This window comes from Amblyomma maculatum, chromosome 4 (genome assembly GCF_055883805.1).
Source record: "Amblyomma maculatum isolate TAMU_Amacu chromosome 4, ASM5588380v1, whole genome shotgun sequence".
Classification (NCBI taxonomy): Eukaryota; Metazoa; Arthropoda; class Arachnida; order Ixodida; family Ixodidae; genus Amblyomma; species Amblyomma maculatum.
In genome coordinates, this window is record NC_139347.1 from 60,894,242 (window position 1) to 60,919,250 (window position 25,009).

Here is a 25,009-nt window from a genome sequence, read left to right on the forward strand (position 1 = left end):
GGGCGTAAATGCTGCGCAGTTTGGCTGCAAAGCACTCCAAAATGATGTTTCTAAAAGAAGGACGCACCTCTGGGCAGGTTTCAGCAGGCACGCAGCTCACACTACTTTATAGTAGTTGAGGTGGAAAAGTACAATGGTATTTCTTGCAAGTTAGGAAAAATGATGAACAGATCAGCCACATAGACATCTTTTGTGTTCTGCCTAGTCCACATAGCATGAGCGCTTTTATGTAACGAAGGAGCGACTCAGGATGGTCAAGGTCATTTTGAGTGTGATTGGCTGTATTTTTCACTCCTTTTGGAGTGTGTATTTTTATTTTTATGCTATGGAATCTCTTGTCCATTAATCCCCCTTGCAGCATTGACACTGCACCAAGTTCTCCCTTACAAGCTGAGGAACTGCATTTACAAGGAAACATTGCTGTCCAGCCTGCAAGGTAATTCGTTTGTTTGCTCATTTGTTTTTATGTGCTACCAAGCTCACTTAGGTGCACTGTTGTCGTGGTACATCTTGGCACATTTCTCATTTGAGATTAGCAATACTATACAGTTAATTTACAAGCAACTGGTAAGCTTTAGCTTTGAAGCTATGTGCTGTACTTAGTTGTTTGCCTGTTTTGAATCACATTAGGTTCCCATTCATTGGAACGTGTGTGCCAGCTTTGAACTTTGCTGTTTTGTGCTTTTGCTGCATTTTGTGCTTCATTTTGTTTTGCTGTGCACGCTCATATGTTTTTTTTTTTCCAGTTTTATTATATTCCCTGGTGTTAGGTCACTTTTTTTTTTTCCCAGCAAATCTCTTTGGTGCCTCACATGTAACAGGGCGACAAATTTACGAAAAAAAAAAAAAAAAAAAGGTAGTGCACAGTGATATGCCGTGCACAGTAACTATTGCCTTCAGATGCTAAACTATTGCCTTCAGGGAAGGGACGGTAGGGTTAGGGGGTGGAGATTTTAAGGCTTTGCAAAAAGCATGCCATGACTGCAGGTAAGATTTTGGGGGCTTTAAGGGTGAACATGTCAGTGTTAACAGGTTTTGGCAACAGTTTATCTAGCCCATGCAAATGCAGACACTGTTTTCTCTTTTACAATCACAATCTTTATGCGAAAGACTACACAACTGTAGCATTTATATGTATACATGCTAAGTATATAGTGCCTCGATGTGACTTACTGGGCTTTGCTTCTGACTGCAAGTCAACTTTGAGCTTTGCACATCCGCACAAAGCAGAGGCCAGCTACCAGCTGCCACTGACCATGTGGCACAGGACATCACAGTCCACGCCATTCCCCTTGGCAACCTCCTCTTTTGTAACTACTAGACCTAATCTGAATTTTTCACTCAAAATGCCAACTACTATAATGCCGATGCTCAATTTTCCATTGGATGAGAGCGTTAACATTGTTACATTAAAATTTCTACCTTCTCTAACAATAAATATATCCAGTTTCTCTTAGGTCTTTGTGTATCCCCATGTTGGAACTCTCTACTGATTGCATTGTCTTAGTTTCACTTCTTTAGGCTCATTGCTGATGTATTTATTCATTTCTTATACATATTTTAAAGGCCAATAGGAACAACTTAAAGGAGTGGTGAAATGAATGCATATTATGCAACTTTGCAATACCACTTGCAATTTCAACTTTGCAACTTTTCAATTTCAAATTGCAACTTTGCAATTTCACCACTTTGACACCTAAACAGGCCAGCACATTTTAGGCACGTTTAGACGATACATATCACAGAAGTGAACACTCATATCAGCCCACTTGCACTAACGGAATGACTGGATGGGAATGTGAGTGGTCATTAGTGTGAGTTTGAGTGAAGGGATGCGAGTGTGAGCAGCATGAATGTGAATGTGAGAGAGGCGGTGTGGGTATATGAGTGAGCATGCGTGTGACTGCGAGTGAGTGGTTATGAGTGTGAGTGGAAGTGGATGTGAGTGGGTATGAGTGGGTATGAGTGGAGTGCAAGTATGAATGGGCATAAGTGGAGTGTGAGAGTTTGGGACGTTAAACCCCACAAACCAACCAAGTGGAGTGTGAGTGGATAATAATTAGTGGATGTAAGTGCTAGCTGTCATGAATTCCAGTGTATACAAGAGCGAGTGATTGTGAGTGTTAGTGTATGTGAGTGGTAGCAGATGGTAGTATAGGGAGGTGCATGTGAGTGCTCATAAGTGGTTGTTAGTGGTAATGAATGTATGTGAATAGAAATTAGTCTATATATGAATGTGAGCTTAGTTTGCCATGCTGGGCATCCCTCGAATGGAGTGCAATGTCACCTAGTTGTGACAGAAAGTAAAAGCACATCAGCAATAGGTTGATAAAAATTTTGTTCGTAAATACTGATGACAGTAAGTGCATTGCGAGCCTTTTAGAGCGCAGCTTTTATGTGCCCATTCGGCATGGCTGTTGGTTCTCCTACCAGTGAAACCTCGCAAAGAGAGCCGTGAGGTACAAAAGTGTCATTAGAAAAGAGGATTTCTAAGATGAAGGCGAAGAACCACGAGCTCTGTGCCACTTGCTCATGGCTTTTCTTTTTCTTCTAAGAAATTCTCTGTGCTCTTGTGCACCTATTTGTTGGTCGAACTGCTTTGCCGTCCGTGCTGCTGCTGGCGTAACTCAGAGAGTCACGAGCCAGAGAGAAAGAAGAGCCACAAATTCCTTCTCTTTCTTCCTGACTCTTCTTTCTCTTCTGAGAAATTTTGTGTGGCTCCGAGAAAAATAGTGCTTCGTAACTGCACATAGGTATGCACAAACATGCATATAAGCATCTGTCAAAATTTTACCTTGAGTGGTCATGTGTGTGAGTGGATGTGAGAATGGTCATGAGTGGATGTGAGGGCAAGCTTTTGTGAGTGTAAGTGTATGGGAGTGTATATGGGAGTGAATAGTAGTTAGAGTGGAGATCAGCTTGAGCTTGAGTGGGTGTGTGCAGTTAGTGGTAATGAGTGTGAGTGGACATGCATGAGTGGCAAGAGTATGAGGGGCCGTGAGTGTATGTGAACGGGGATGCGTGGATATAAGTGTGACTGAGTGGACGTAGTCGCCTTGAGTGTGAGTGTGTGTACATGAACTTTAGTGTGAGTGAGCAGATGTGACTGCACATGGGCATGAGTGTGAGTTCTAGTGAGTGGATGGCGAGCATGAGGGGGCATGAGTGTCAATGAGTGGATGTAACTGTGAGTGGTCATGAATGGGAGTGAGAGGATGCGAGAGGGGAGGGCATGATTGTGAGTACTTGAATGTATATTGGCAGGATTGTGTGTGAGTGCATGGATGTGAGTGGGAGTGAGAGGACGTGAGCGTGAGAGGGCATGATTGTGAGCGCATGTATACTTAGGTGGGTGGGCATGACTGTGAATGCAATTGAGTGGAGGTGAGGGGACATGAATGTGTGTGCATGTGTGTGTGAGCAGATGTAGGTGTGAACGGGCATGAGTATGAGTGCATGTGAGTGTGAGTGTGAACGAGGATTAGAAGTATAAGTGCCAGTGGCTGAATGTGTGTAGAAGTGAGCTGGCATGGGTGTGGTTGTGAGAGAGTGAAGTTGAATGTCATCGGTTGTCAGTGTGAGTGTAAGTAGGCCCTTCCTCATGGTGCGGACCGGTGGCACATAATCTAGTGTGCAGAATGCATTTGGGTACACGTTCAAGTGGTTGTAATATGAAGGTGGAGTTATGCTATTTTAGTGCGGAAGCACTTGCACTTCTGCCCAGCATGGTGGATTTTGCCCATTTCCAGATTCCATTCACTTAACAGACCGTTGCTATGACAACAACCAAGCCTATCCTGGCTTACATGGTTGTACAGTGAATTACTGAGTTACCATGACTAAGGTCAAGGGCAGAGTTATTTAGGCCTAATAACAGCACAGGTTAGGAAATGAAGTTTGCGCGTGTTTGAACATACATTATAATTATGCCTTCCTAAATGAAATTCAGTGTATTGGGCTTAGCTAAGCCAAAGCTAAGGTTGTTAAGTCAAATAATAGGCTTGCCTAACCCTAACATGTTATGCGCTTTCATAATTACAACTTTCGCTTAGCTATGGCTACACCAGTGTCATTTTTGTTGTCCAAATCGTCGAACGAAAAAAAAGTACACCTAAGGTGCTGTTCTATGTAAGGAGAAATTAATTATATTTTCCAGCCTATAAAGCACATTTTGCTAAGAGTTTTCTTTGAATGAAAAAAAAAAAAAAAAATGCGCAAGTTTCACCTATATAAAAACTCGTCTGCTCATATAATGAGCACTATAAAAATAGGCTTATGCAGTGCGATGAAAAAGAATGAAGTCCTTGGTGCTTGCAAACGAAGCAAAAAAACCAACACTCGTACAGTAGCCATGCCTGGAAAACAACTTCTCGCATTTTGAAAGCAATTCTTTGTATGCATTTATTATGCTTGACTTGGCGTGTTTCTAACTTGCTTTTCTACAAAGCATTATTTTATTGTTGTGTCCACATTTGGGTACTTTATGCCTTGCATTGAAAGGTATGTCGTTTTTAGGTTGCATATAACAACACCAAAGGGGCTGTGTTGCAAAAAAAGAAAAGCTGATGAAACATCAAACTGCTGTGAGAACTAAGGGCCATGAACAATGATAGGAGCTTACACAGATTACTACACTGGCCACTATACTTTGGGCAGAAGTGATGGATCTCGCAGCCACTTCTCATCTCACTGCCAAACAAATGAATCATCAGTGCATTTTTATATTGATCTCCATATGAGCAGATGTCTCTTTGCACAGGTGCGGCATGTACTTATTTATCTTTTTTTTTTTTTCCAGAAAATTGTTGTGAGCAGTAGAGTGTGGCTAGTAGACTGGAAGAAGTTCAATTTCTTTTAACCCTTTCGCTGCCATTCCCGAGAACTTAAGAGAATCCACATGCACGCCCCACCCCTCAGCATTCCCGAGTATACTCGTGTTGCCATTTTAACTCGTTCCTTGCTACTTCCGTAACTACTCCTGTAAGAAAATAAAAACAGGCATCTCGCGCCATCTATGAGAGACCACATAAATTTCAAACAACAAATAGTGCGGATGTTTCTAGATCCGCATTATCATCGTCATCTTCGTTTCGTTCTCGTCTCACCAGTGGAGCTTAGTGGCCATAGTCTAGAGCACTGTAGATGCAGCGAGTAGGCGTGCCAGGAGCGTCCGCGCCTTGACGGATGAATACATATCCAAGAACTGTTCATGAATTCCGGCTGGTATGCAGCTAAATTACTAGTCGTGCGAAGACAGCGAGGAAGAGTCCTTGCCATTTAAGAATACAAGGAACACGACGAGCGGAATAAAGAATGTTTATATGCCTTGCAGATCATCGTAGAGCATTAATAGTATAAAATTAGCACAGAACTAAAATATAGAGCACGAGCATGGACAGCATCTAAAGCCTGTCAAGGAGTGAGGCGCAGACAGCAGAAAACTCGGCAGTGAAAGGGTTAAATAACTTGACCTTGTCCTTGGCGAACTGGTAACAAATGAATAAATATGTCGAATAATATGATTACTTATCGCCGTAGTTTTCACCATTTCGGTGTGTAAGCAGTCGCATCTAAAGGTACATAGTGAGCTGTGATGAAACTTGCTGCTGTTCTTTGTGCAGAGATGACGAAGACACAGCGCAAGATTGTGCGCAGAGGAAAGGCGGCGGCTAAAGTGAGTTGTGCTGTGTATAATCTGGCATGCAGAATGTACTTGGTTATTTTTTGCAGGTGGTTGTGATGTGAAAGTAGAGTTACGCTTCTTGTTGTTCAAGAGAGGAGGAAAAGGTGCAGCTAAGGGGCTACTCTAACATGAGTTACATTCCCGAGATGAGCACTTGTTTACTTGTGTCTTACTGTTAGGATGGTCCCGCTGTAGTACCTTGACTGCGTTTTGCTATGTTTAATGTATCAGGTCGATGACTACTGCGCTGAATGAAAGCTCATTACTAGCGAAGGAGTAGTAGTAGCTGTTAGCTCCAGCCAAGTTATCGACTATTGAATTTTTTTTTATATGCACAGTAGACCAGCATTGTTGTCTTGATTGTTTTCTTTGAAGTTCAGTTAAAGTCTTGCATAGCTACTTTAGTTGTTGCTGACTGCATTGCATGCATCTGTTTAGGAATTCTCCTTGTGGCTGCCAGCACAGGCTAATGGAACTCGCCTGCCCTTTGACTTCACTGTGGCGCGGAACTCTGACATCAATAGTCCATCGCCTCATTTGTTCAAAGGCAGCGACATCTTTGCAGCTGACAACAAGTGAGCTACGCTGTTCTTGCCTGCTTTTATTTATGCGCATGGCAGTGCATAGCATGTGTATGCACTGATCAGCATTATTTTGAATTGGCTCCAACTGTGCACTGAAGAAGGATTTGATGTTTATTTGAGCCTGTTCTGCAGTTGGCAGTGCTAAGCGGAGTTTCAGTACATCTGCAAAGTGCCCTTTTGTACTTTAGTTAAGGTGGGGCTTGAAATGTGCTATCTGGTTCCAGTCAGTGATGGTCTAACAGGCTGCTGTTTGAGGATTGATGGGGGACCTGCTGTGACGTTTTTTAGTTGAGCCTAAGGCACCAAGGGGGCAAGGAGCCCAAGGGCTGCGGACTCGATGAAAATCGCATGGCTCAAGAGGCAACAGCCGCGATTCCCAACACTCGTAAACTTGTCGAGGAGCCAAAAAGGGTTCGTTTTTGGTTAAGCAGTCTCCACTGCATCTGCGGCATGGCCACCAACTCGAGGGGCGGAGGACAGGCCAGAACATTCCCACCACAAACAGTGCTAGGAATTGGCAGGCCCAGTGTTCACCAGTGTCTTGACACTTGATGCTTCTTAGACACATGCTGAGAGAAGTGTGAGGAAACAGCACGAAAAAGCCACGGGTTCAGGGTGTTTAAAAGCAAAGCAAACTAAATAACGAAAGCTAAGAGCCACATCTCTTGCTTTGCAACTCGAGAAAGAGCTGTAACATTTAGCGGCAGGCAGCCTGCGATACAAAACTGATGCCATCGTGCAGTCGCAATCGGAGCCTTCGCATGCTCAACGAAAACAGCGAAGGTTGTTGAAGAAACTGGATTTTATTTATTTATTTATTTATTTATTTATTTAACTATTCTTATGGCCCATTAGGCATTATTGAGTCAAGTGGAACAAAAATAGATCGAACAGAACACATGTAGTTTAAATACAGCAGTACATTGTAAAAAAAAGACATACGGCTCAATAGTTGAGCCCGTTATAAGAGGCACGGATGTAAGAGACAATCGGGTATAGGAGACACTCTTCACCCACTTGGTTGGTTGCCCTATCTCTCCCATTAATTTGACCTCTTTTGTAACAGACATCGGACATAGAAGACAATTGGTTATAAAGGACAAGCTATCCTTGCATTCTGGTCAACAATCTCGCTTGTAGCAGACATTTTAACCTTCGATGCAGTGTCATTGGTCGCTAACCGCAGTTGCGCCGATTGTGGAAGCAAAGGGGGACGATAGAAGTGCGCAGTCACTATTTATTATAACTTCAGCAAAGCCAGAGTTGGTCGGTCAGCTATAAAATATCGACGAGAAGCCCCTGCAATGGGAATGCAACATAGGAAAGCACTTCAAACTTACCGCCAAGGGTACCAGTGCGACCGCACGTGCGGGCGTCTGCCCGAGGCAGCAATACCGGGAGCGCGAGGTGGGCACTCTCGTTCGCACAGCTCCCAATCAAGAATCACAGGTGTCCTGTCCCTACTAAAAGTACCTACTTTGAAATAAGGGCTGATCAGAAAATAAAAACATGGTACCCTGCTTATAAGAGACCTCTCATATAAGAGACAAAACCTGTTCTCCCGTACGTGTCTCTTATAAAGGGGTTCAACTGTATTCTAAAGAAAGGAGAAATAACTGTTCTATATCCACTTTCAAAAAGTGGCAAAATAAAGAGTCAAACAAGCAGATGTCAATGACAGAAAAAGAGGGCACTCATGTGGCACTGAGATAGAGAAATGGAGATTCACGGGCACAAAAAGTAAGCATTAAACTTATTCTTTATACGTTTGAAATCATTGGCGAGTGCTGGATCTGCTGGTGAATGATTCCACCTGGAAAATCTAGCTGGAATGCAAGAATTCAGGTGAGAAGTAGTGTGACAAAGTGGGATTCCCACTTTGCACGGATGATCATTGCATAATGAAACATAGGTGGGTGGAATGAGTGATGCGTTTTTCAAAGCAGAATTGGTGTTGTAGATCTCAAAGAAAAGACAGGTGTGTTATTAGGGCGAAAGCCTTTTATGCCTCATCATTGTCTGGAGAAGGTTGTCAGCGGAGGTGTCATGCTTTCGAGAGCGAGAATTAAAAATGAATTAATAAACCTTGTCTCCACCCGGAATCGAACCTCCATCCCTTGGATCCCCAACCCAGCACTTTACCAACTACGCCGCGCCCTGGGTCGGGAAACACTTCATAATTCCCTTTGTCTACCATGAGGATGATAGCGAGATTCCGCGAGTGATAGATAATGTGCCTTTAATTTCCTGTAAACGAAATGTAGAACGCCGGGGAACTTTGATGCCTTCAATAAAATGCTGGTTGTGTTCGACAAGGCACGCGCAATGCACCGTCGCAACAGGTCATGACGTCACCAGGCGATTCATGCTTATGCGAAGTTGACCCCGCCAGGCGTCTGATCCAGGCGTCCGTGCAGCGCCTTTCATTTGCCGCTTCCTCGAACGCCGCACCACACAGCAAACAGAAGCAGACCCAGATGTCTAGGAGGCATTAGTACAGCAGGCACCAGCGACATTTAAAATTGATTTACAGGATAGAAAAGGCGCAGCATCTGTCACAATTATGAGCGGACAGATTTACCACGCCGTAAAGAGAGGGAGGAAGGTGGGAGTGAATGAAGAGATAAAGGTGTCGTAGTGGAGGGCTACGATCCACCGCATTATAGTGGCTTTCGCCTAATCGCACTTTAGTAGTCCAAAGTGCCCTCTAGAATTTTTTTTTCGCACATTGAAAGCATAGTTAATAACTGTTTTTCATTGTTGCGACACTTGCGTGCGATTTAAGTGCGTGCATGTGGCGGACTTTTCCAATAAAGGACGAGGCACTGAGCCTTGTAGTACCCCAGACGTCACAGGCAATGAAGAAGGTGAAAAGCCGTTAGTATAGACGAACTGTGAGCGATTAGTTAAGCCTGAATCCGTGTAAAAACATCTGCGTAGATGGGAAGGTGTGCTAGTTTATACAAAAACAGACTAGGGGCACTTTGTCAAACGCTCTGCAGAAATCTTACAGAAGTGACATAGACTTCTAAGCCTTGTTCGAGAATGGAGGAAGTTTCATCAATAAAGGTTTAAACCATGTCTCACAAGAAAATAGCTTCCTAAAATTGTGTTTCAAAGACATGAAGAAATGAAAATGACTCGAGAAAACTTAATTGCTAACTTGGGAGATATTATGCTCCACGATTTTAGAGGAAATTCTAGTCGAAGCTATGGAGGGATAATTAAAGGGGCATTGCTTGTCGTACGATTTGTGGAGTGGAAAAACTTTAGCCCGTTTCCACTTTTCAAGCAAGTCTCCGGTTTCTAGCTTAGCTGATGTTCCTTGCTTATTTACACCTGAAGGCCCTGGCGTTTGCACACAAGTCTGCTTAGGGGCTGTCATTACCTGCTTTAGCCGAAACTTCTTGACTACGAAAACTATGCAGTTCTTGGGGAATATGGTGTCAGTAGAGTTCTGGCGCTTGCGCTTGGATAAGTGGTGTGCTTTGCTTCACTTGCTGAGCCTGCCGGTGTCTGTCTGGCATGAATATTGATTTTGAAGCGACTCGAGGAAACGTTTTTCTTTGTGTGTGCATTAGTGTTAATAACTTGTGAAAGAATGTGTAAAGAAATGGACATGCACTTCTCTAAGAACATGAAATGATCGGCACGAAGGCATCTGTCTTCTACTTTCCAATGGCATATTTTACAGCCATAAGGTAATAACATGCATAATTTGCCATCAGCAACGCAAATGAATAATGCATATATAAAAAATTTAAACATTCGTCTATTCTTTCTTCATATATGCTTGCTTCATATGCATGTCGTAACGATCGCCTCATTTCCTCACAGCTGGCTGTGAAGGCGGTAAGTGAGAAGTGCATTGCTCAACTTTTAAAAAGCATATGCCTGCTGTGTGCATGCTGCCCACTTGTTCCTGTTGCACGTCTGCTTTTGTTACTTGGTTTTTCACGAAACATTTATTGTGTTAAATACTTTCGCCTAAATTTCTGTCCCAGATTATTTGTTTTATGTATGTCAATGTGCCTATTTATTTGTTTGTTTTGTCATATTGTTACTACTCCTTGTGCTAGCAGCATCTGCTGCGAGCAGGGCTGTCCTGTCGGCAGGAAAAGTGTAATAATTGGGTGTTTATTCAGTTAGTCCCGCTTCTATCTGTTGAATTTTAGAACGATGCCACAACTCTGTCCAAATTATAACGCTAGCCATACTTAAAGTATGGCTAGTATGGGCTAAAGTAAAGTATAAGGTATGGCGCTAGCCATACAAGAAAGAATGTTCGAAGAGAAACACTGAAAAAAAGTGTGCAAAATTTTCAGAAAATAAAAGCTGGTAACTGCAACCCCTCCTCATTGGCCACATGTTACTTTGAAATGTTAAACTCGCTACAGTGTACTTAAGGGGTGGCAGCGTCACAGTGCATCTCAGAGCACTTGCTGTAAAACTCTGTCTAGTCATTCACTTGCAGCTGCATTTTAGAGCATAATTACTGTATATCACTGCATGAAATCCAACTTTATTTCTATTATGCACTGAAAATGTGGAGCTTCGATCTACATGCAGACACGACTGCTAGTGGAGTAAAGACGGATCCATGAATAGGATGAAAAATGTGACCGTTTGGCTGGTTCTTCCATTTGACTTCATGTAGAAAATATTGCTTAAGATAACTGTTTTACATATTCTTTGGCTAAGATGAACTTTTGCAGTGACCGTAAATTACGGGAAAACCACTTAGCGGTCCTCGAGCAGTGTCCACGTGGCACTGTCAAGGCAGGGAACATGGTACATCAAATGATTCTGCGCCAGAAAGCAAAACTCTCACAAGATGGATTCTACGCACCTTTGCGCAGAACTGTGGAGCAGTCGTGCGGGAACATGCTTTGTTGGTGCGCAAAAAACGAAGCACCATTGGATCAGAGTCAGTGCAGCCCAGATCTCGGCATCGCAAGCACGTCAAGTGCCATCTCTTGTCTCCCACAGATGAACAGGTGTGTACGCATGTGCGAAGTGCGCGCTACGATCGTAAGCTTGGGGCTTAAAAACTCAGGGTCTGCATTTTCAGGTGTCGCGCCATTGAAACATGTCATAACGCGGTGCAGAGTTGACCCGGTATTGGTTTCGCATGCATTGCATGCAGTGTGCAGAAATGCGCGCGGCGCACCAGCTCGTAGGTATAGTAGGAGCTTTTTTTTTCTTTTTCAGTAATAACCTCACTAGCTCTACTAGCAGCTCAACTAAATTACAAGATAAGATGCACAGCTACGACGCTAAGCACTGTTGAAGCATTTGGAGCAGGATAGAGAGCAAAAATCGTGTATACAAAAATGCAGCTGCTGTTGGGATACAGCGAGGGGAAAAAAAGCACTAAAAAAGGTGTCTAGACCAATGCTATTTTACAAAAGTAAAAACTCTTGTTAACCTTTTTTTAACCATAGCCAAAATTGAAATGTGCATGTCACCAGTTGTTGTAGGCTTGGGTCTTAGTCCTACATCTAGGGCTGTTGTGAAAAACTTTACACATCTTGTGCTAGTTGGTTCATCGTAAGTGTTGTCCGTGTCTCGTCTTTCCTTTCTTGTCCATGTCTAACTTGTAAAATTCTGCCTTGTGGCTCTTGTGAACGGGCAGACTCTTTAGTTCGGTTGAACTTTCCCTTTTCCTCTAATATCTATCAGTGTCTTGTCTTTCTTCTGGAACAATTAATTTTCGGTTTTGTTATTGCTGGCATACTTGAACTTCATAGTACTGTATTTGCACAATTCTAAAGCGCCCTTGATTGTGCGTAGTCACATTAAAAGCCTAGAAACCACAAAATAACTTGGCATCGCTTCTGCCACTGAAAAGAAATAATGCTGCGAACAAGCATCTGAAAATTGCTTAGAACATTTGATGGAACAAAATTGGCACACACATACAACCATGAAATGCGGGCGTCATAGGCTACTCGGCATCGGAGTCGGATGACAGCTCTTTCTCGCTGTCCACCGACCATAAAAGGACATCTTCAGTGCCATCTAAGGCGTTGAAAATTGCACATTTAAAAAAATTCACGTATGACCATTGCCAGTTGGAGGGCCTTTCATTTTCCGTGAATCCATCTGGCAATGTCCCCGAGCGTCGCTCTCTTGAGACCACCTGCTGGCTTGAGGGCCTGCTCACAGAGCCAGTCGCTGTACGCTATGCGCACACGATCCTTTACGGGCTTGTTCACGGCTTTATAGGCTTATTATGCATACATCGAGCGGCTGGACGAACGCTCAACTAAAAAGATAGAGCAGCTCATCGGAAGCTTACCGACTTGCTGATACCAATAAGGCTAGCCATGGCTTATTGAGCTCCTTCATTCGGGTTTTGAGATTTCGGTTTCGGTTTTGAAGTTTTCCAGTTTTGAGTTCGATCGTACCTGGCACGCATCCTTAAATGTTTATTTATTTATTTTTTTTAAGTGTACATTTTTTTAGGAGCTTTTCATTTCTGCTTGGCTTTCTCCACCAGGCTGAGGTTCCCACTGAGCCCTTCACCTCCTGGCGACAGCAGTCAAACAATGTGGGGCCAGCAAGCACAGATATTGCCTCCAGGGAGCCCTTGCGCCCTTCCACAGGTGTCTGTGTATTTTGTAGTTTTTTGCCTGGCCGCTGAACAGAAGGATGCACGTACACAAGCAGCTCATGCGCTTCAGCCGCTTTGTAGTTGCTGATGTTGGGCTGATTTCACCTTGCAGTTATTAAGTTATTTAAGCAGGTTTCGGTGTCCTGTTAAGGTGTCATCATTTTGATTGCACCACTGTGTTTTTTTAGTGCGTACTAAGTGACATAAGTTAAAAGATGCTTTCATGGGTTGAAACTTCTTATTTGCTAGACATAAGCAGTGTATCTTCTGCCAGAAGCAGTGGACGAGACCCGTGGGGATAGCTATGGCAAAGAACATTGTGGCGTACTTGTTTGACACAGATTAGAAGTCAGTTCATGGTTGCTAAAAAGTAACAAGTCATTGTGATGTTGCTTTATGCCTACTGAAGAAATCACGCCAAGTGGTACAGAAAGGCGTGAAGGCAGACAGATGAAGCATACTTTCAACTTGTTTGTTTTGAAGGATGTGGCGCTTTTTGTATAGAGAAGAATAACTTGAAAAAATGAAGCAAGGTATTGATAAAGTAATCAATATGAAAGCACCACATCCTTCAACACAAATAGTTCGAAGTGTTCACATCTTTCTGTACCTTTTAGTGTGATTTATTCAGTCTGAAACACCAGCTAACCCCCGCTCTTGCCTTGTTGTCTGGTGGCTGTAAAGTGTTTTTGCCAATGGCAAAAAAAAAAAAAAAGCCCAAGTTTAACATTTTAGAAGTGTCTAAGAATTTGCTTTGAATTTGAGATGCAGTTGGACTCTGTGAGTATTGAATTGGGAACATAGAGAGAGCTTGTTTTTTTGCCTAAACAGGATTATAGTAAAAGCTGGTCGGAGCATTTGTTTTTTAAAATGCAGGAAGAAAATACATGAAAATGTATGTGTGATTCAAACTGCCCAATTTTGGAAATTAACTGTTGAATGAGAGGAAAATAAATTTATTTTGATTTTCACATCATAAAAGTTGCGATTTGTATTCCGTGGCATAAGGGTCATGGTTTATGCAGTTTGACGTCCCAAAGCAAGTCGGGCTATGAGGAGCAAGGCCTTGGGGAAGGGCACCGGATAATTTTGACCACCTGGGAACAGTACACCCTTTGTCAAAAGTTTACAGTCCAGGGGTCTACTTCTGAGCCATACTATGTGACTCTTAATGCATTCCCAGGCTTCCAAACTTGCTGAAGGCAAGGAGATTTTTCGTCCTACTCTCTCCAATGGCTAGGACATCCATGGTTGTTAAAAAGGTAATATACAGGCTCTAAACTTTTGACAAGGCTGTACGTGGGTGCCTTGCTTCAGCTGCTGGGATCGGAACCTGGGTCTCCTCGCTCACTAGTCGAGCACCCTAATCACTGAGCCACGGAAGTGGGATCGCAGCATTTCAACAGCTTTTTTCTATGGCTGACAGAATGAGCCTGCATTTGAATTGACCTTAGGAAGGAACCTTGCAACTCATTCATTTCGTTGACAACAGTGGCAAGATCAAACTAATTTCTGTGTGTAAAGGTGAGGCAGATGACAGTAGCGGCGTTTTTGTCGTGCATCCCTCAGATCTGGCCTGCTATCATGGCAGCACACTGTAGTAGTTCTCAGAGTATGGCTTTGCTTCTTATTGTTGAAGAGTTAAGTCGGTAGCGTAAATTTCATAAATGTGCTGAAATGCATAAAATCTTTTTAGCCAATCATTTACCAAGATAACTCAAGGTATCAAGGTCATGCAGTCTTTGACTTCAAGCTTCATGCTGGTGAGTGGCTTTGATACTTAAATTTCGCGACCTTGCATGTAAATTGTGCTTAATTATTATTACAGTCTTCCTTACACTACTGGTGTTCCCTTTCTAAATAATGCATGTTGAGAATGCCGGTAGCCTCCAGCCGCATAAAAATCGAAATTTGAATACAAAGATGGGAAGAAAATGCCTTGTATGTGAAAATGAGTATGTGATTAGAAAAAAAAATTACAAGCATTTTTTGTCTTGTTTATATCATAATTCACATGGTATTTGTGAATAAAATTAACCCTTTCACTGTAGTTTTTTCTGCCTGCTCCTTACTCTTTGCCAGGCTTTTTGCCAGGTTCTTTAAGGAGTTCCTTAAAGAGGCAACATGATACGCTTCGGTGTGCTTATGTGGGGGGTCTCTCAAATTATCTCAGGAGTGGCAGTGAAAGGTTTAAGCTAGAATTGCACAGAAGTTTACGTGCAGGATTCCATGAATCATATTTTTGTACAGGAAGGACCTGCATGAAACAGGGTTAAGCTGTCATATTGCAGCTAAATGTAGTAAAGCTCTCATTAATCTGGCCTATAAGTGACCATAAATAATGTCTGAAATTAACCGAAAGCTGGAATTATTGAATAAACTTCAAAAAAAAAAAAATTCCAAAAGCGCTTGCATCACAGTAATTTTATCTGATGAACACCTGCATGATGTTTTCATTTTTTCAGGGGACGGCCCCTTTTTTCACAAAAGGGGCCGTCCGCATGATAATGCTTCACTGCACTATCAGCATGGTCAGCCACTGCAGTGAAGCATGTATAGTGCAGTGAATTTGAAAATTTTCTGTGTAGTCGATAATTCTTGAATGTTCAAAAACTCTGAATCTCAGATATTCTCAAATACGAATACAACTTGAATAACAAACATATCTGAATCTTATTCAAAATTTCGAATATGATTGCATGCCCCTAATAAAAATTGAAAATATGTGTGCAGTGCTCACTCATCTGCTTTATGCTAAAGAAGGAGTTGAAGGAGTTTATTGACATCGACAAACTTGAGCACCACTGATGTGCATTTTTCCCTTTACATTTATAAATGCATGTTTGTAATTTGAGTATTTTTTACCTCAAAGACGAGATTAGCCCAACATTAAACTTCAGCCTGTAGAAATGAATTGCCTCAAATGAGCTGCAGAAAAGTTGCTTTTTATGCCTAAACATTGCTTCTTTGGGCTACCAGACATGACTCCGAGCTACACTGATTCCCCCCTCAAGAATGACATCAATGTGAGTTCTGTCTTCATCTGCTGGCTTTATTTCTCTTTTTTAGTTTTTTGTCCATAGAAGCTGCTATTTGTACATACAAGCTGCATGGAATTAAATACTGCACTTACTCTTGATGCCTGCAGTTAGAAACTGGGAATATATAGTATCTACATTTACAATAGAACTCTGAAGCGTGATGCATGATGCGTCAGAGCATGTGCATGCCTTAGTATTTTAAAGGCTTTTCATTGAGTCGGAGCTGCAGCATCTTGTTGAAAATACTGCAGTTTTTGTGCCGAGATCTGCTGACCTCTTCCAATCTGTAGTTGCCTAAAGAAATTCTTTTATCAAGTTTGGCATTTCAAGCGCACAGTGTACTTATTATCAGAATGAAATGTGACATATGCGACCATAGTTTGTGTGAGTTCGGAAGCATAATGTGCTGCCTAACAAACAAAGCTGGACCGTATGTTCTGGGCGTGGAACTGAATTGTCAAGTGCGCAGGTGAGTGGGCATGAATGCACGAAGTGCGAACTCTAAGGGCAATTGTTCGCCATTAGTTCAATGCTGCACTACGAGCGATGCAATTTCGGTATGGCATTAACTGTTACACTGACATCACTCGCCTTCGCCAAGGTTACCAATGCTGCAGTACATGTGGGCTGTTGCGCTGCACGAAAACCTTATTCCAGGCCACTGTCTTGTTGCATCAACTGCATGGTGATTCAAAACCAGAGCTATGCAAATAACAAAATTTTGGTGTAAGGAGAATTCAAATATCAAAAACTGAGTACAGCTCAAATAAAATATTTTTTGTGTACTGCCAAGTTAAATTATGGATAAAATCGGACCATTCAGACTTCCTTGAATTAATCAGTCACCAATCAAATGATGCATTCGTTGGCTATGCCAGTGATACAGAGCTCTCTGTGACACGGAGCCCGCATAACTGTCACAGAAAATATTTCACCTATTGCTAGCATAGCTTATTCCCCGGTGCGACAACGCACTGGTGAAATGCAACAAGACTACCCATTGAATAGACAGCAAAGCAGCCACCTGAGCAGCAATGTTAGCATGGCACCATTCCTTTCATGCTGCTTTGTCACAGTGGACACAAAACGTTAGTAGTAGAATGCCTGCTGAAACTCTACATTCATGACTACATGTGGCTCGCTTGACCCTCGCGTATCGACTTCATTGAAATGTAAGCCTCGTGATGGGCACCAACCACCTTAATGCTGTTGCAAACTGCGAAGGCGAACCCGACTCATACATAGTGCCTGCAACTCTTACCGCATAGTGCGACTCTTACCGCATACACTGTAGTGTATGCGGTCTGGTAGCGTGGTCTAGCTTTGAGCCCAGTGCTTCTGCTGTTTGCGTTCAGTGCGAAAGGACTAGTTCACAAGGTCTAACCGGCTCATTGATTCGATACGTTGCCAAAATGGTCCGAATTAGCAGCATCTACTGAAGCCTTGCTAATTATGTGGTGCAAGGCGAGACCAGAATCCAGGCTCTTGGATCTCGAGTTGGACGTGCTGCCGGCACATTCATGCAGGCACGTTCATACAGCATGGTTAAAGCAGGGCTTTATACCTATCTTGCCTGGCAAGTTTCAAGGGGACATTCTAGGAGTTCGATATAAGCAATAATTCGATATATCCGATATCGACTGTATAACGGCATGCTGATAACAGCATTTGCTGCCATTCGTGCCCCTGAAGCAGCCTGACTGATGTTTTGTAGTGAACTAAACCTAGAAGAAATTCAAGTATGAATTAGTTAGCAGTCAGAGGCGAATACCGTGGGCTAATTCGTGTATATACTAGTGTCAGATGCATCATTTCAGTGCATTGAAAAAAACATGCGTGCATATATTTGGTGTGTATACTTCTTTAATGGAAGGAAACGTGGAAAAAGAAAGGCCTTTTTTTTTCTTTTTCGCCTGTGTACGTGTTGTGCTGAGTATGTTGTTTGCTTTCAGTTTTTTTAATCTTTATCGTCTTTTGCTTCAGGATCCGAATGGAATTGCACTTGGTTTCCCAAGCCCGCCTCCAAGCAACCAGCAGACTGAGAATCCATTCTGCAACTTCTCTACAGTCTTTGGCCCATCGCTGCTGGGCCAAACATCACAACTTGCAGAGCCAGCACTCTTGGGTTCATCGGTGTCACCACATTACGAATATGTCCCTTCTCCTCCCTATGCATATGTGAGCTCTGCTTTCATCTCTCCCCGTGCTACCACCATTTATATAATAATAGAAGGACTTGGTTGTACTCTTTTGGAAGCACGCACATTGCAAAGTTTTGTAAATGATGAGGATGAGATAGTAAATTTTGCTGTTAGGGATTTGCTAGGGGTGCGCGAATAGTGAAATTTTCAAATACGAATCGATATGAATATGGGAAAAAAGTGCCCTTTGAATACTGAATCGAATGTCCAATATCTAATCAGTTAAAGAAAAAAAAAAAAGGAAAGTTAAAAATAATAGTTGCATAGTTTGTATCTAGTGTGCAAACAGTGCCTGGCTGAAATCAGATTTGGATCAGATGTGGCAAGAAGAAATGCTAAATTGTGTGTATGTGCTTTAACATATAGAAGGGAGGTATGTGGTATGAGGGGCTTAATGTCCCAGAGCTACTCAGGCTTTGAGGGATTTTATAGTGGATAGCTGTGGATTAATTTGAACTACTGGGGATACTTTTGACATGCATTGACATTGCACAGCGCACGGGTTCCTTTTATGTTTTGCCTTTGTTACAATATGTATGTCACAGCCTATATTGAATCCTGGCTTCCTGCATAGTAGGCCCTAATCTCTGAGCAACCGTGGTGGGTAAATGTGAGAATATTGAGAGACCAAAACACTTTGCACTCTTGAACATGCTGGGTAATATCCTGCAGAACAGCCTAATATTTGCAAGATGAATCATAATCACTTAAGGACGGCCACGTAGAGAGACAAGTTTAGGAACTGTATAGAACCCCTTTTATTTGCACCACAGTAAATAAATATTGTGGCTGTTGGCTTTTCCATGCTCTGTGCTCAAGCAAGTAAGGAGCAGCCTCTTGTGGCCAATGCTAGGGCCAATTGCAGTTTCATGATCATCTAGTGGAATTAAGCCAAGGTGTTTGTCTCAGTGCTATACAGTTGAAATTCAGTACACACATTTTTGAAATGTACCAACCTTTAGCACTAAAATTTTGATGAGTGGTGTATGGTAAATTGGCCTTGATGTGCAAAAGGGGCACACTACAATTAACAGGGAGGGTGAGTCTGCAGGTTAGAGTACATGACTGTACTGTCCATGGCATGGCTTGCTAAGTAGGTGCACTGTCCTGTTTCAGACTCACAATGAAGCATTTTGTCATTTGCATGATACTAATTTTTATTATAGCTACGTTCACGCTGGCTTGATCTTAAGGGGAGATGCTACTCGAAAACATTTTTTTCTTAATATTGATGCTAGGTGAATGAAAATTGCACCACTTATAGAGATTGATCTCCTCTTTCTAAATATGCTTTTAGTTTTAAAATAGCTTAATGTTTTCATATTCTAAATGCCATGTATAAGTGAAAAACAATGCATGTTTGTGCAGCTGCTGTACACAGCAGCAAGCATGGTAGGGCAGAGCCAACTAGTTCTTCTCGTCCCCAACACTCCACTGAGTGCAAATAAGCAACATAGCAACATTCCCTTGGTATGCAATGTTTTGAGACAATTTTATATCTGGTGCCTTGTTTTTAGTGGCTAGCACCAGATAATTTTTTAAATTTGCATGCCCAAAAATACTGCTGATTGCATTTAAACCTAGATACTTGCATTCTACACATCCTAAAGATTATGCATGCCAAATTTGGTGTTGATTGAACTAAAATAACGACATAAAATATTGTGCACAAAACTCATATTCGGCCCAAAATACGAATTCGAGAAAAATGTGATTTAAAGATACAAAAGCTGTTTATTGCTGTTGTAGCAGCACTATCTGCATGAAAATTGCACACAATGCAGGCCAGGATATTATGATACAGTGCACAGTTTTAGAATTCACCAGCATCATATGTTGCTCCCACAGTGACATTGTGAGCAGCATTCTCAAGGCGTGCTTTTTTGGCTATTTAGTGATGCTGAGACCTTGCTTCTGTCAGCCACTGCTTTGTAACCACAAGGTGCACATTTCTAGTTATGGCATTAAACTCCTTATGGTGCACTTGTTTCGGCAAACCAAGAACCACACAAAATCGGGAAAGTTGATTGTATCCAGCACCAATAACGAGCGCCGCAACCCCTGCATTGACGTTCACGGCAAAAATCTCCCTCGGGCTGGCTGAAGGGCGTCGTCCACCGGAGCTGCACACCGCGCACGACTACGACACAACGGACGTGGCACACGCTGCACTGCTGCAACGCAGCTCTAGAAACGACGAGAGTCCTTTTCACTTCTTGGCCAACTCGCGAACGGAAAGTTAGCAGCGTCCGCGCTCCCGACATGCTGCTCGCTCACCAGTGCGTTCGCGGCACCGATCTCGCCGATAAAGGCACTCGCCGTACTAGGTCTCCTCAACGCTCGAAGATCCTTATCTTCTTATCCAATGCACTGATGAAATCGTCTAAGCTGTCACTGAAACTTCAGTGCCCAGCCGGCTTTGAGCTGTCAAAAGTGTCGCCTCCGCCGAGGTTAGGCCTAGCTTCCGCGGACGTCTCCACTGCACGCCGTTTCACTTTGCCGGTGACTTCCCTTGAACGCGTGGTTTGATCAGTACTTTCGACACCGAAAGTCACGTTTCTTCTCGGATTCTATCGCAGCGACGAGCACGAAGATGCATGAAATTTTGAAAACACGCCGAAAGAAAACTAGCGGGCAAGCGTGACAGCGAGCTACGCGTCGCATGAAGAGCAGACGAGCTATGGCCGCTTCCAACACTGACAGCCAATGGCGTGGTCGAAATCGCACCACGTGATTTAAATGGCCAGTGAAAATGCTAGGTTTGGGCGGCGAAACTTTTTTTTTTTTATTACTTGCTGGGGGTTTGTGAAGCGGCAAAGCCAGCTTTAGGGAGAAAAAGCGTAGGCCTGCCGCCTTGCAAAATTTCAGTGGCGTGCGACGCCGCGATTTGACGCGTCACGCGCTTGAACATGGGTCGTATCTGCCCCTTCTTTAGCCACCTTGCGTGCTTTAACAGACTTTTTAAATGATTTCGCGACTGTTTTCGGCTCTGATTTTTTTATATATTAAAGAGGAAGGATCAGTGTTGCTGAAACAGTCAAAATCACAAAAGTGACTTTTTTACTGAAAATCGCCGTTTTTCGACCCGCGTCTCCCCTTAAGGAAGAATGCCCTCCTGTTGAGTATGACTGCCAGACAAGGTGGATGAATACAGCCAGTTTTTTTTTTAAAGTGAACTTGGTTAAGACATAATTTCAGATAATATTAATGGTATGAGACTATGTGGTCCGTCCAGTTCATGTAGAACTCAATGCAAAAAAAAAGAAAAATGGCTTGAGAGAATTGTTTTGCATCCCCTTTGAATAAGATGAACTTTCTCAGTTGCTGTGAATCGTGGTGAAGCCCGTGCAGCAGAATCCATGGGGAACCCACGCAGCACTTTCAAGGAAATGCAGCAAGTTACTAGCAAGCAAGCCATTAGCATTATTAAATATAGGTTCTGGATGTTCATTCCTGGAGAGGTTATTGGTTATGGCAGTGCCAAGATATTTAAACTAGAACGTCATTACTATGTTCTTGGCTCATATGGTTTCCCATTTGTGGGCTCATAATTGTTTGCAAAAAAATAAAATGTTTGATTGAGCTACGCCTTTTCTTTAGCTTAATATGTTACTAGATACAATGGATTCCTGGCTAGAGGATTGCAAGTTTTGGCAAATTCTGCTCATAAAATACATTGTCATCAGTCGCACTTGTGCAAATGTTTGAATAGGCACACTGCATTATGCTAGAATGCAGTGTCTGCCACCCGCTGTCGTGGCTTCAAAGCAAAGGGGCAGAACGTTAAAATAAATGGGCCGAGGATTACGATACTCGGTAATTCTAAATTTTAGCACAGCACTTAAGGTATTTTGATTTTGCTATATGGACGATTTTATAGAAGGGTGAAGAGCGCTGCCATCTTGGGGCACTGGACTGCTTCTGTAGCAAAGGAAAGAGTTGACGACACCCCTCTTAACAGCCCAGTCAAACAGGTTTCTCTGAGGGTCATAAAATGGTTTATACTGAGGTAAAGAATTTTGGAGAGACATACAGTACAACCTCGATAATTCGAACTCGGTTAATTCGAAATCCCGGATAATTCGAAGGTTTTCTGCGGTCCCGTATTTTCCAATGTAAATTTGGCCGGATAATTCGAACAGGCGGCCTGCGCCAGCCCGGTTAATTCGAAAATTTGGACTGCTATGTGACAATGCCTGATCCATGTTTCGCCGCAAACCCGGCGAAACGACGGCCCTACGGAGCCGCGAGGCAAAGCCACATAGTAATGGTGATGATTTATAGGCGAAGAGCCCCAGCCGGAGCACTCTCTGCACAAAAATCGGTCCACAGTGCGCCTCGCGCACCGCCGAAACACGCGCCTGCAGAGGAGAAGACATGCTTCACTGCAACACGGCGGGCATACCGGTTTTTATCACGTGACCTCACCCCCACTCCATCCCTTGGTGTGCTTCGCCCACTCTTCCCCCGTGCCTCCGACGCTGCAAGTACGCCACCACCACCGCCGCGCCGGTCTCGCCTGCGCCATTTCTTTGTGTTGTGCGCTGTGGTTAGGGGTCGGCTACTGTGCCGTTTTTTTTGGCGGGACTGTGAAGAAGTGCTAGCTTTGTGACCGTAGCGGTGCAGAAATGCCAAAGTACAAGACTGCAGCAGAACGCTGCAGCAGAAGTTCTGCTTGATCCAGAAAGCAGGCAAGAGCGCTTGTTCGAAGACCGAGTTGGCCAAAAGGCATGGCGTGCCCCTCTCGACGTTGTCCACAATATTGAGCAACAAGTCAAAAATACTAGAGGCTTACGGCAAGACCTATTCTTTGAAGTGGTGACGAGTGCGGGCTCCCACGTATCAAGATGTAGAAGCTGCTCTGCTTCGCTGGCTGCAGAAAGCAAACGCTGCCCACCTTCCCGTCAGTGGAACGCTACTGCGGGAGAAGGCCAACGACCTAGCTCTACAACTTGGGCACGAGGAATTTAAGTGCAGCAATGGATGGTTTTGCCGTTTTAAAGAACGCAATAATTTAACCTTTCTCACCGTCTGTGGTGAGAGTGGTAGCACTAACGAGAGCGTTGTCGAGGATTGGAGAAACCACACATTGGCGCCGCTGCTTAGCGAGTACGGTGCAGACGACGTTTACAACCTTGACGAGGCTGCACTTTTTTATAAGATGCTGCCAACAAAAACATTTGCAGTGAAGAACACCGCCGTCAAGGGTAGGAAACAGGCCAAGGACAGGATTACTGTGCTGTTCGGCGCAAACATGTGCGGTAAACACAAGCTGCCGCTACTGGTCGTTATCCGCAGTTATCCGCAGTTTTGTTGAGTGCCGCGGTGGAAGTTCAGAGATGTTTCGTCTATTTGACCAACTCGAGAGCATGACCTTAGGAGCCGCAAACTACCGGACGCGGCAAACCAGCATCTCTGATTACTTTCAGTAGTAATTCAAAATATGCCGAATAAAGGTAACGCGTTCCTGCAACGAATTTTTTTGCCTAAGTCTTATTTCTTGGTGTGTTCGGTTAATTCGAAAACCCGCTTAATTCGAAGATTTCTCGCGGTCCCGATGACTTCGAATTAACGAGGTTGTACTGTATGTGCACATGTGCAGTTACAGGCTTCTATACACTTTCCCACAAATAACTAACCTTTGACTGACTCTCACTCCTTTTCTAGTTCTTAACTGCTATAAAGGAGGCGCCAGCATGATGTCTCGGTGGCCTCGTCTGTAGCCGCGCATTGGTGACAAGAGTGCATTTCTCTTCTGCACAGACTTATTTCACCGCAGAAATATTTCAGGGGCTTTAGTCGTGCCTCTAAAGGTGTGAGGTGACAATGGTAATGGCTTCCCTCTGTGGCTCCCCTTGCAAATACTGGTTCACGTACTACATGCATTTTGCTGCAGTTTGAGTCACCAATCTCTTTGCCTCTGTTATCTCGCTCATTCAGATTAGCATACAGTCGTTAGCTACCACATTATGGTGAAGAAACTGGGTGGACACTTAGCTCCACCTTTAAATAAAGTTTGATTTACCAATGTTGATCGCTCCTATTTGTTATCTCCTTTTGGTGATTCTTGTTCATGTCCTTTCACTTCACTGCTCGCACTTTTTGCCTCCATTATCCCATACACTCATTAGCATACACACTCATTCGCATACGCACCTGCCGTGGTGGCGCAGTGGTTAGAGCGCTCGGCTACTGTGCCCAAGGATGCGGTATCGAATCCCGGCCACGTCGGCCACTTATCGATGGAGGCGAGAAGCTAGGCGCCTATGTGCTGTGCGATGGCAGTGCATGTTAAAGAACCCCAGGTGGTTGAAATTTCCGGAGTACTCCACTATGGAGTCTCATAGCCTTCAGTTTCCTTGAGGCGTTAAGCCCCAAAACCAGCCAAACCAACCATCATTAGCATACAGTCATAAGATACCACATTATTGAAAAGACCCCCCTGACAGAGATATAAATCCAAATTTTATAAAAGCAGTACAGACTTGGCCTATGTAAAGGCAGCATGTGGCCTAAGAGTCATCGTCGGGATTTCTTGCTCACAACTCTGGCAACACCAATGCCCGATTTTCTGGAGAGCCTTTACTACCTAGCATAGATACAAAGCCGAGCTTTAGCCGTGCTGTCTGAATGAATCTGTGTGACCTAGGAGTAGCGTGTCTTACTCTGGGTTCACGGGTCCTAACACAGCTGCGCTTCTCACTCTCCAGCGCATCCTCCGTTGCATTTCATTCTCTTCCTCCTGTTGTGCATTCTTCCACTCTCGCCGTAACCTTCTGCTTTCACAGTAGCCACCCTCTGGCTTTTTCTGGTAGTGCCATACTCTGGTTTCACATTCTTCAGCCCTCGTCATAACCTCCTCCACCCGCAGTATGCGGCCTGGG

The 25,009-nt window shown here is 43.5% G+C and overlaps 1 protein-coding gene across 4 annotated transcripts in view; it reads left to right on the plus strand.

The window, feature by feature from the left end:
• LOC146191200 (uncharacterized) overlaps positions 1 to 25,009 on the plus strand; it is a 51,726-nt gene that overhangs the window by 13,156 nt on the left and 13,561 nt on the right. For 3 of the 4 annotated variants that reach the window (XM_084601687.1, XM_084601686.1, XM_084601685.1), the window contains 8 exons: positions 359 to 436; positions 5,622 to 5,674; positions 6,122 to 6,258; positions 11,127 to 11,264; positions 12,770 to 12,875; positions 14,580 to 14,646; positions 15,863 to 15,909; positions 17,908 to 18,102. In XM_084601687.1, coding sequence (XP_084457813.1) covers positions 359 to 436; positions 5,622 to 5,674; positions 6,122 to 6,258; positions 11,127 to 11,264; positions 12,770 to 12,875; positions 14,580 to 14,646; positions 15,863 to 15,909; positions 17,908 to 18,102 — 821 coding nt within the window. The remainder of the gene's footprint in view (positions 1 to 358; positions 437 to 5,621; positions 5,675 to 6,121; positions 6,259 to 11,126; positions 11,265 to 12,769; positions 12,876 to 14,579; positions 14,647 to 15,862; positions 15,910 to 17,907; positions 18,103 to 25,009) is intronic. The other variant, XM_084601688.1, reaches the window with a different exon arrangement.